Genomic DNA, 12,544 nt, shown 5'->3' on the forward strand with positions numbered 1-12,544 from the left:
TATATATGTATGCCACAGGGTGTGTATAGGTCATAGGACAACTTGCAGTAGTACTCTGTTATCTTATTCTAACATGTAGGACCCAGGGACTGAATTCAGGTTGTTGGTCTTAGCAGCAGGAGCCTTTTTACCTGCTGAGCCATTTTACCATGCCTCATTACACTTTTTAAAATAGTTTTTAAAAAGATTTATTATTATGTAAGTTGGGCATTGGTGGCATACACCTTTAATCCCAACACTGGGGAGGCAGGGGCAAGCAGATCTGTATGAATCCGAGGCCAGGGTGGTCTACAGAGTGAGTTTCAGGACAGCCAGGCTACACAAAGAAACCCTGTACAACAGTCTGAGCAGCAAACAGTCTGAGCTGCAAACTTCACAAAATACTATTACATTGTGTTTGTGTGTAATACAGTGTTTATTATCTGTTACCCTTAGCTTTTCCATTCTTTTTTTTTTTTTTTTTTTTTTTTTAATTTAAAAAGAGTCCTTAATAAGTTAAACCAACTGAAAGTAAATTTAGTTAGAACTTCCATCTATCTTCCAGGAAAAAAGAAGCTGGAAAACAAATTTGTATTTGTCAATCTGATAGCTTACCTTAAAATGTTGTTTATTTTTCTAGCAACAACCTTTACGACCCAATTTAGTGGAAACTAGTTGTCCCAATATACGGATGGATCCAAAATTATGCCCTGCTGATCCAGACTGGATAGCTTTTATCCACAGCAACGATATCTGGATATCGAACCTGGTAACCAGGGAAGAACGGAGGATCACCTATGTGCACAATGGTAAGGCAGAGCTCTACAGCCTGGCTTTGTTGGTACATGTGTGGAAAGCTGGTTTTCATTTGCTTCCATTTTGAAATTAAAGGAAACTGGGTGATCTTTATTTTTAAGTTCTGTTTAAAAATGGAAAGGTATGGAGGACAGAGAATACATGGTTCACACCCCTTAGATAATGCCACTCACTTCTCAGCCTTTTTCAAGCACCACAATACATCTTTGCTATTCTTGTCCTTTTATTTTATTTTAAATTGGTTTATTTATTTATTGTGTGGATAGTCTAGAGTGTAATCAAGTAATCTCATTGAAGTCTACATGAGGATGCACTTGGGTTCTGCAGAAACACTATGGTGTTTTATGTAAAGAGACTTAAGCATTTGCAACTTGTGGTATTTGAACAGGATCTTAAGGGAACCGACCTTTAAGTGATTGTAAAGGAGAACTATGGCAAGGGTACATATTGAATAAGGTGATGCTGGCCATCAAGCAGCTAAATAAACAATAATAACAATACAGAGTAGGCCAAATGTGGGGTACTATAGAGCATCAAGAGAAGCAGTGGTTGGGGAGACTTCCCAGATCTCAATGTCACTGACCTTAACTGATGTCTGTATATTAGCAAAATGTTCTAGAAAGGGAACTGTACTTTCAAGAAAGGTGCTCAGTTGTCTAGTACTGGTGAGGGTCAATGGGGAAGTCTTCAGTAGTCGAACTGGGTTGTTATGTTTGTACTGGATATAAAGGGTTTTGGATACTACAGGTCATGACACCAAAGATTGGTAGCTGCCATCACTGGAATCACAAGTCTGTTGAAAACTGAAAGCCCCTTTTCATCCTGTCAACAAACACTAAACATTATACATTATACCACTTACTGTATTTGAAACTGCTACTGCAAAGCTCTCCCAAAAACTGTCAGAAATAAAGCATTTTAAATTCTTTTTGAGACAGGCTCTGTTTTTCTCTTTGTAGCCCTGGTTGTCCCATAACTCACTATGTAGACCAGACTGGCCTTGAACTCTAGAAATCTTCCTGCTTCTACCCCTCAAGTGTTCTGGTATTAAAGGTGTGCACCTCTATGTCTGTCTTTCTTTGTTTTGTAAAATTGTTTGGCACAGAGAATTTGTGAAGATTGGAAAAATTTAAAATAGAAAGTACTGGAGGATGTTATAGTTTTTTACTCTTTACTATTCATGTAGGTATGTGGTATGTTTTTTATTTCTAATATTAGTGTAGTGGTTAAGAGAATATAGAATAATACAGAACCAGGTTATCTGAGATTGATCTACCATTCATTAATTCTGACCTCATCAAACTGAATATAATTCCAGGATTTTCAGGAAGACTTAATGAGTTAATGTTCAGAGTGTGGCTGATACATAGTAAGGGCTGTGAATTGTCTGTTTTGATAGAAAGGGATGGAGGAAGGGAACATGGTTAGCCAATGTGTTAGTTAGTCATGGTAGGTTGTGATGAAAGACCAAAGTGAATTTGATCTGTCAGGGTACATGTGTGTTTATTCTCTGCTCAGTATGATAGAGGAATTTTAAATGTACTGGTTCCAGCCCCAAGCTCAGCCTCTGTTGAGAAGACAAGGTGAATACCAGTTATCCAGTTAGTAAGTAACTTATAATAAGTAGTAGAGATACAAGGCAGTGGTACCTGTCCTCACATTTAAGGAACAGAATAGATAGAAAGTTGGCATTGTAGTTTGCAGTAGTTAAAGGATCTAAGAAACCCAGCTGTGCTCTTGACTCTTTTACTAATATTCTATGTTTCGGAAAGTTCTGAATACAGTGTTGTCATCAGCTTGGTACTAAAACTCATTTGGTAGCAAAACCTGACCTGAACTGACTTGAGAGTATTTATAACATTTGCCCTGCTCAGCGTGCCTTCCCTTCAGTTTGCTGCTGGAATGTTGGGGTATTAGGTTACAGTTTATCCAGTTGTGCTGCTGGTGATGTTACATAATACATTGTAGATGTACACTATATGAAAGTCTCTGAATTCTAAATACTTGACTCAGTTTTTTGGATAAGGGAGTATTGGTTCTTCACACTATGTAGAATACAGATGATCAAAAATGGTAAATTAAAGTGGATATAATGGCACATGCCTTTAATCCCTTTACTTGGGAGGCAGAGGCAGGCAGATCAAAGCTAGCCTGGTCTACAGAATAAGTTCAAGGACAACCAAAGCTACACAGAGAAACCCAGTCTTGCAAAAACAAAAACAGAAAGAAAAGAAAATTAAATCTTACCTGTACTGGGCACAGTAATATATACCTATAATCCAAGCACTTAGAAAGCTGAAATAGGAGGGTTACTTGGAGTTTAAGAATAACCTGGGCAGCATAGCAAGAGCCTGTCTTTAAAAAAGAAAATGAAACCATAGTGATGTATTACTGCTCACCAAGTAAGTAAACAAGCAAAAGTGAGAAAGACTGAGAACACCAACTGTTGGTAAGAGTGTAAAATAATAGAAATGCATCCCCACAAAGTTAAACACACTCTACTAACCAGCCACTTGATTCCAAGTTATTTGCTCAAAAGAAATGAAAGCACATGTCCATGGAAATTATTGTGCAAGAATAAATGTTCAGACAGGAGAGATGGCTCAGAGGTTAAGAGCACTGGCTGCTCTTCCAGAGGTCCTGAGTTCAATTCCCAGCACATGTTGATTCACAATAGTAACTCTAAGATCTGACACTTTCATGTAGACATACATGCAGGCAAAACACATCAATGCACATAAAATAAGAATAAATGTTCAATGCACATAAAATAAGAATAAATGTTTTACTTAAAAAAATAAATATTCATATCATTTTTATTCACAGTAACCAAAACCAGCCCATATGTCAGCAGAAGAATAGATGAAAGATGCATAGCATCACCCAACATGTAGCCTACACCTTTAATTCCAGCACTCAGGAGGTAGAGGAAGGCCAGTCTCTTGAGATGAAAGCTAGCTTGGTCTACATAGTTCTAGGCCAGCCATGGCCTGTCATATAGCAAGACCCAGTCTGTCTTAGTTACTGTTCTATAGCTGTGATGAAATACCATGACCAAGGCAACTTAGAAAAGGAAACATTTAATTATAGTTACAGAGGATGAGTGCATGGTTAACATGAAAGGAAATATGGGGACAGGCAAGACAGGCAGGTATGGTGTTGGAGCAGTAGCTGAGAGCTCACATCTGATCCACAAGTTGCAGATAGAGAGGGAATGGGCCTGGAGTGGATCTGGAAACTTTGAAGCTCACTCCCAGTGACACATCTCCTTCAGTAAGACCATACCTCCTAATCCTTCCAAACGGTTCCACTGATTGGGGACCAAGCATTCAAAAATGTGAACCTATGGGGACCATTATTATTCAACCACCCCCACTGTCTTAAAAAAAAAAAAAAAGAAAAGAAACCCCACAAATTCATAGAATCAGTGGACTATTACTTAACAAACAAGAGCTAAGTACTAACAGAAGTCAAAACATTGATGATTCAAATTATACTGTAAGCATGATATAAAATCTTACATAATAGTGGCTTTGTGATTTATTTGTTTAGGTAGTTATAGGTGCCGAGGGTATTAGAGCCAAGCATACATATACTGAGCTCTACTGCTGACATGCCACAATGGAATGAGACAGTTTGCCCAAGGTCATACAATAGGTAATTGGTGAAGCCCAGATTTGAATTCAATCTCTCTGACTCCACAGTTGAGTACTACAATCAGCTATTGTAGATGGGAGTTTTTGTCCTGCCAGGTCCCGTGGCCGTTCAGTCCCAAATAAACACACAGAGGCTTATATTAATTATAACTGTTAGGCCAATGGCTCAGGCTTCTTATTGGTTAGCTCTCAATTATTAACCCATTTCTACTAATCTGTTTGTCTCCACATGGTCTTGGCTTACCAGTAATGCCCAGGTGTCCTACCTTCCCAGTATCCACATGGTGTCTCCCTGAAGACTCTGCATTCCTCTTCCTAGAATTCTTCTAGTCTGGTTACCCCACTTGTATTTCCTGCCTGGCTACTTCCTGCCTGTGTATTGGCTAAAACAGCTTTATTCATCAACCAATAAGAGAACATATATTCACAGCATACAGAAGGACATCCCCCATCAAGCTACCTTTCTTTAGAAGTGATGGAATCATTTTGCTTTGTCTATTGTTGAGAAAAAAGAGTTTGGGGGATAATTTTGCCTTTTTTGTTTGTACAGAGCTAGCCAACATGGAAGAGGATCCCAGATCAGCTGGAGTTGCTACCTTTGTTCTTCAAGAAGAATTTGATAGATACTCAGGCTACTGGTGGTGTCCACAAGCTGAAAGAAGTAAGTAAGTTCTAGTAGTGGGTCACAGGTCACTTGAAGTATTAAAGGTTGTGACTGTCAATTGGCTGAGTGTACTGACTGTAAAGCTGGAAAGTATATGAAAAAGTGATGAAGATTAGACCGTACTAGGGGCTAGTCAGAAAATATAGGCCTTATCGCCCCCTTCTACCTTAGCATCTCAGGTGCTGCTTGCCAGTTTTTGTCTAGAAAGCTGGCCAATGTAAGGTTGAGTAGCTTTACAACAAGGTCCACAATAATGACATGATTGAGTAGCATCTGCATGAACAGATGAGAATGTGTGAACAAGTAACTGAGAACCTTAAAGCAGCGGCCCACACTGTCTAAACACATCTCAGTGAGAAACTCACAGTCGTGTGGCCTAATATAAAATATACATGTATTTTATAGACAAACTTAGAAACACAATTTATGAAGTAGTATTTCTTAGGTGTTATGTACTTTAATACTTTCTTTCCTTTTTTGTTCTCTTTTTGAGACTGGGTTTCTCAGTAGCTATGGAGCCAGTCCTGGAACTCACCCTGTAGACCAGGCTAACCTCAAACTCAGAGAAATCCACCTGCCTCTGCCTCCCAAGTGCTGGGATTAAAGGCGTGCACTACTACTGCCCCTACTACTGTCCAGCTCCTTTTTTATTCTTTAAGATTTATTTACTCTTAATTTTGTGTATGTGTTTGCCTATATGTATGTAAGTGTGCCATGTGTGTCTGAGCCTGCAATGGCCAGAAGAACTTATCAGATCCTAGAAAGTAGAATTACAGTTGGTTGTGAGATGCTACATGGGTGCTAGAGTCCCAGCTGGGTCCTCTGGAAGGGCAGCAGGTGTTCTTAAGTGCTGGTTAGGACCCATTAACAGATCTTATGATATCACTATTGGCACTATTGCTATTGGTTTACAGCCAGGTAGCAAGCTGAACTTTGTCTTTTTTTTTTTTTTTTTTTTTTTTTTTTTTTGCAGGGAAGGGGGATTTCAAGACAGGCAGGACAGGGTTTCTCTGTGTAGCCCTGGCTGTCCTGAAATTTACTCTGTAGACCAGGCTCCAATTTACAGAGATCCACATGCCTCTACCTCCCGAGAGTTGGGATTAAAGGCGTGTGCCACCACCACCTGGGACCTGAACATTTCTTTAGAGGACAATGAAAAATATCTATTTTAATCCATGTCTTATATTTGGACTTTTATTTTAAAAAGTAGACATTTTCCCATAATTATACAGAACAAGATTTTGCTATAAACCATTTAATACAATTAAACTCTTAGTATTTTATAGGAAATACTATGTTTAATTATGTCAAAATCCTTCAAAATGCTTCTCTTGTTTGTGTGTGTGTGTGTGTATTTAAACATGTGCACATATTTTTTCCTCCCAAAAGGGTAAACTTTAAGTCCTAGTAAAAGGGATTTGAAGTCACCCTGCAGTTGAGGAGATGAGGCAGTTTTCATGCATAGGTAGCACTGGGTCTATAGAGCTGGCTCAGCAGGTAAGGCACTTGCTCCTGCCCAATGACCTGACTTCAGTTTCCAGGGACTCACATGGTATAAGAGGAAACTGACTCTCAAACTTGTCCTCTAACTTCACATGCATCCCACCTTAAAAAGGGGTTATTCAATTAACTTTATAATGTTTTCTAGAAGATGCTAAAGAACATGGTTGTGTTGAATGATTTATATCACAATCTTATTCTGTATAATTGTGGCAAAATATATTCTAAAATAAAATGTCCGTGGCCAGGTAGTGGTGGCACACACCTTCAATCCCAGCACTTAGGAGGCAGAGGCAGGTGGATCTCTGTGAGTTCGAGGCCAGCCTGATCTGTAAGAGCTAGTTCCAGGACAGTTTCCAAAGCTACAGAGAAACTCTGTTTTGGAAAACCAAAAGAAAAACTAAATAAAATAAAATGTCCAAATCTCACATGACTTCAAAATAGATATTTTTCATGTTCCATTAAAGAACTATTCAGACTTTTAGCTGTAAACTACTGATAAGGCCCCTATATACGTACTCTCACACACACACTCATACACACACACAGAGTGAATAAATAAATGTAGTTAACATTTTTTGTTTTGAAGGCAGCACAGTCTGAGAGTGCAGTCCAGTGGTAGAGTACTAGGCTATCATGTTCAAGGACCTGAACTCAATATCCATCACAACTAATTCATAATAGTGGTCTATTGTATGCCTGAATTATTCCTTCAGTAAAAAACCTAGTTTTAAAGGGACTAGTGAATGATGAGTATTCTGTGATAATTATTCTAAATTTCCAATACCTAAATTCCTTTTAAGCTCCTAGTGGTGGTAAAATTCTTAGAATTCTCTATGAAGAAAATGATGAATCTGAGGTGGAAATTATTCATGTTACATCCCCCATGTTGGAAACAAGAAGGGCAGATTCATTCCGCTATCCTAAAACAGGTACTGTGTTCCACTGTTCTTATTATTCATTTCCTCCTCTAGTTGTAGTGGGGTAGCTCATACTTATAGGCCCAGTGCTTGGAAACCTGTGGCAGTAGGAGGGTTGTTAGGAGTTCCAGCTAGCCTGAGATACAAGATGAAATCTTGTCTCAAAAACAAAAATAAAATCTGCAGTCATTCAAATGTATAGTCAGCTTTATCATTAACAGCTTTCATAGAGATTGTTTGTTCATTAAATATAGCTTTTGAATCTTTGTTTTTGGAAACTGGGAAATGGGCAAAAAAATATCACTCCCTGTAAAGACTTTTATGATTTTGTTTTTAAGTAGATGGGTTTTTTTTTTTTTTTTTTTTTTTTTTGGTTTGGTTGGTTAGGGTTTGTTGTTGGTTTTTTTTTTTTTTTTTTTTTTTTTTTTTTGTCCATTTTTGCTGTTTGCAACATTTCAATACAGAAGTAGTAGACAACTTCCCTTGATTTTCATACTGACTCTAGTTTTAGCCTCTTTACTATTCGCTACTCATATGAATTTGAGATAGGTTCTAAAATTTTTGCACAATAAAGCCCCAACTATATAATGTATTCCTAACTTAACTACAATCTGAAGGAAGAAGTTAGAGTAATTCTGAACATTATTATTCATTTATGCTTTTTTCTAAAGGCACAGCAAACCCAAAGGTCACTTTCAAGATGTCAGAGATACTTGTCGATGCTGATGGAGGGGTAAGTGTACCTTGGCTAGCTGGTCTAGGAAGCTCTTTGATACATTTTATTTGTCTATTTGTTGAACTTGCTGAGACATTTGTGCTTCATGATTTACAGGTTGATCTAGTTTCTTCCTTGAAAACACTCATGTTAGGCCTTCAGGGAGAGATATATAAGAACCTGTGTTAAATCCCCAGAACCCACATAAAAACCTGATTGTTGTAGTTTGTGCTTATATTCCCAACAGTGGAAACAGACAGATTCCTGGGGTCTCCGGCCTACCAGCCTAGCTTACTTATTGAACTCCAGACCAATGAGAGACTCTGTCTATTGAAAAAAATTCTAAAGAGCAACACAAGTCATCTGGCCTCTGCACATATGCAAATACTTTTTGCTCTTTGCAAAATGTAAAACAGTAGTTTACCTTCTGTTTTGCATGTACATTATCACATCTGTGCTAGATTGAATAACCCATATTTCTCTTGTACTGCTGCTTTCCGTTTGGACATGCTCACAAGATTAGTTGAAATGCAGATTTGGGGGCAGCTCAACCATTAAAAAGCCTGGCACCTAGATCAGGAGGCTTGCTACCATCTATAACTCCATCTCCAGAGGATCTGATGTTCTCTTCTGATTTCCATGGGTACCTACATTCAAGTGCACATACCCACATATAGATCCATGATTACACATGCCTAAGAATAAGTCTTTTTTTTTCCCCCAGGGGTTGGGGATTTAGTTTTTTGAGACAGGATTTCTCCATGTAGCCCTGCTATCCTGGAACTCACTCTGTAGATCAGACTGGCCTTGAACTCACAGAGATCTGCCTGCCTCTGTCTCCTGAGTGCTAGGATTAAATGTTTGTCCCACCACTGTGTGGCTAAAAATAAATCTTAAATAAAGTGTTTTAGTTTGTTTGGTTGGTTTGTTGGTTGGTTTTTCAAGACAGGGTTTCTCTGTGTAGCTTTGGGGCCTGTCCTGGAACTAGCTCTTGTAGAGTAGGCTGGTCTTGAACTCACAGAGATTGCCTGCCTCTGCCTCCCAAGTTCTGGGACTAAAGGCGTGAGCCACCACCACCCAGCTGAATATTTTTTAAAAGTCAAATTTTTCTTTCTAGACCTTTTAAAAGTTGGTTTTTGTTTTGTTTTGTTTTACATTTATTTGGTTGATTGGGTTTTGTTGTTGTTTGTTCTTTTTGAAACAGGTTTTTTTTTTTTTTTTTTTTGTCCTGGAACTAGTTCTGTAAACCAGGCTGGCCTTGAACTCACAGAGATCCGTCTGCCTCTGCCTCCTGAATGCTGGGATTACAGGAGTACGCCACCACTGCCTGGCTAAAGCAGGATTTTTCTACGTAGCCTTGACTGTCCTGGAATTCTCTATGTAGATCAGGCTGGCATCCCACTCACAGAGTTTAGCCTGCCCCTGCCTCACAAGTGGACTGCTGGGATTAAAGGCATATACCACTAATGCCTTGTTTTAGACTAAAAAAAAAAAAACAAACAAAAAACAAAAATACAGCTTTACTGAGATATGTACAATATTTATGTATAATACAGCTCATTCATTAAAGTTTAAAATTCATTCACTTTTTATGTAATCACAGTTGGGGAACCAGAGTCTGTTTTAGAGCCTTGTCATTACCTCAAAGAGAAATACTTCACCCCTTTGCTATAATCCCCCAGTTCTAGGCAACACTAGACTTGCCTGTTTTGAGCATTTATATGAATGAAATCATACAATATGTTGTCCGGCTCCTTTGTTTAATGTTTTCAAGGTTCACCTATTTGCATCATGCATTGGTACTTTGTGCATTTGTGTGTGTGTTGTTAGAAAGATCTAACCCAGGGCCCCAATCTTGCTACCATTCTACTACTGAGCTGTATGTCCGGCCCATGTGCTTCATTTCTTGATATTTTTGCTGTTATTTATTTTGCAGTTATTTATTGCTTCCACCCATGCTGGGGTGGAGTGGAGGCAGTAAATGTATATGCATGGGAACCAGAGGTCAATATCAAGTGTTTTTCTTGATCAATCCCTACTTTAATTTTTTTTGTGTGGGGGTATTTTGCTTTTCTGTTTGACTATGTACCACATGTGTGCCTGGTGGCTAGAAAAGGGCATTGGATATCCTATAGCTACAATGATGTCACATGGGTGCTGGGAATTGAACCTGGATTCTTAGAAAGAGCAGCCAGTGCTTTGTTTTGTTTTGTTTTACCATGGAGCCATCTCTTTGGCCTCCATTTTATTTTTTGAGATAGTCTATCATTGCACCTGGAACTCGCTGATTAGCTAGACTGGCTGGCTAGCCAGAAAGCTACAGGGTTCCTCCTGCTGAAACAGCACAGTACACAGTACACTGGCATTTATAAGGGTACTGGAAATCCAAACTCAGATCTTCATGTTTGCCAGGCATGCACTTTACTGACTGAACCATCTCTCCAGCCCCCTCTTTTTCTTTTTATTGCTGAATTTTATTTCTTTGTGCAGTATACCACATTTTATACCTATTCATCAGTTGATGGATATTTGGGTTGCTGCATTTTTTTTTTTTTTTTTCTCTTAAAAGGAAAGCTGCTGCCAGGCAGTGCTGACTCACACCTTTAATCCCAGCACTTGGGAGACAGAGGCAGGTGGATCTCTGTGAGTTTGAGGCCAGTCTGGTCTACAAAGTGAGTTCTAGTACTGCCAGAGTGGTTACACAGAGAAACCCTGTATTGAAAAAGACAAAAATGAAACAAAACAAACAAACAAACAAAAAAAAAAACCAGAAAAGCTCTCATGAAGCCAGACAGTGACATATGCCTGTTACTGCAACAATGTCTACACATAGAGACTGAGGCAAGGAGCATCACAAGTTTAAGACCAGCTTTCTCTTATAATGGGACTGTGTCATTTGAGAGGGAGCAAAGAGGAGAGGTTGGAGAGAGTCTGCTAGGAATATGTATATGCAAGTGTTTGTAAGGGTTTATGTTTTTGTTTCTTTGAGGTAAACCTGGGAAGTGGTTGAGTCATGTGATAGTGCTCTATTTAATCTTTGGTGAAGCTACCAGACTGCCTTGAAAATTATATTCCCACTAGCAGTATATGAGGTTTCTAGTTTTTCCACGTCATCCTAGCACTGTGATTATCCATGTTGTTTGTCACAGTTGTCCTTTTAGAAGCAGTAGTGCATTGCAGTTTAATGTACATTTCCCTGTGGCTAATGCTTCCTATGTTTATCTTTGAAGGACTACCTATTCAGAACCCCTTTGGGGGTGAGGGCAGGCTTCAAGACAGGATTTCTTTGTGTAGCCCTGGATGTCCTGGAACTTGCTATGTAGACTAGGCTGGCCTCAAACTCAACAGAGGTCTGCCTGCCTCTGCTTCCTGAGTGCTGAGACTAAAGGGCTGAACCATCACCGCCCTACTCCATTTTTTTTTTTTTTAAATTACTTTTCTTTTGAGTTGAGCTTGCTAAACTTTTAAAGGAAAAAATTTTGTCTATCAAGTCCTTTTTTTTTTTTCATATATTACACAAATATATTTTAGACTGAAGTGGAGGGACTTAGGTCTAGATTCTAGACCTAAAGTGAGCAAAATTTGAGCCTGTCATTCATATCAAGGGTTCTATTAGTATAAAGGAAGACTTTGAAATCATGTCAGTGCTTGTCCTAGAATTTTCCTGGGTGTAGAAAGTACCAGTAGGAAAACCCTGACTGACTACTGGCTTTACTGTCAACTTTGTTCCTTTTTAAGTACAAAGATATCTGAAAAGATAATGATATAAGTGGATTAATGAGCATGTTATTTTCTCTGTCTTCTATAACCATTCCCTTTTCTTCTTACTAGATTATAGATGTCATAGATAAAGAACTGGTTCAACCTTTTGAGATTCTGTTTGAAGGAGTTGAATATATTGCCAGAGCTGGATGGACTCCAGAGGGAAAATAGTGCGTATGTTAAATTGTCACTTTCTTACCACTGATTTAGAATCCAGAGCTTTAGAATGTCTTTGCTATAGGCTTTGCCTTCCCAAGTAAATTGGCACTCTATTATTTCCACTCAGACATTTCCCCTGAACTCCATGAACATACAGATTTGCAGTCCTATACGCATAAGTGTATTGTATTGTGATTATAGGAATAATTGTTGGGTGTGGTGTCTCTTGCCTTTAATCCTAGCTTTCAGCAAACAGATGCAGACAAATCTCTGTGAGTTCAAGGTCAGCCTGATCTCCATGGTGAGTTCGAGGCCAGCCAAGGATCACATAGTGAAACCCTATTTTTAAAAAGAAAAATAAGTCAGGTAGTGG

The 12,544-nt window shown here is 38.7% G+C and overlaps 1 protein-coding gene across 5 annotated transcripts in view; it reads left to right on the top strand.

The window, feature by feature from the left end:
* Dpp8 (dipeptidyl peptidase 8) overlaps positions 1-12,544 on the top strand; it is a 50,017-nt gene that overhangs the window by 8,481 nt on the left and 28,992 nt on the right. For all 5 annotated transcript variants that reach the window (XR_007835312.1, XM_051197758.1, XM_051197760.1 and 2 more), the window contains exons 6-10: positions 620-788; positions 5,002-5,112; positions 7,419-7,547; positions 8,207-8,268; positions 12,082-12,182. Coding sequence is in view for 4 of the 5 variants with exons in the window: in XM_051197758.1 (XP_051053715.1) it covers positions 620-788; positions 5,002-5,112; positions 7,419-7,547; positions 8,207-8,268; positions 12,082-12,182 (572 nt within the window). In the remaining variant the exon portion in view is untranslated. The remainder of the gene's footprint in view (positions 1-619; positions 789-5,001; positions 5,113-7,418; positions 7,548-8,206; positions 8,269-12,081; positions 12,183-12,544) is intronic.

The sequence above is a fragment of the Phodopus roborovskii genome, unplaced genomic scaffold (assembly GCF_943737965.1).
Source record: "Phodopus roborovskii unplaced genomic scaffold, PHOROB, whole genome shotgun sequence".
Taxonomy (NCBI): domain Eukaryota; kingdom Metazoa; phylum Chordata; class Mammalia; order Rodentia; family Cricetidae; genus Phodopus; species Phodopus roborovskii.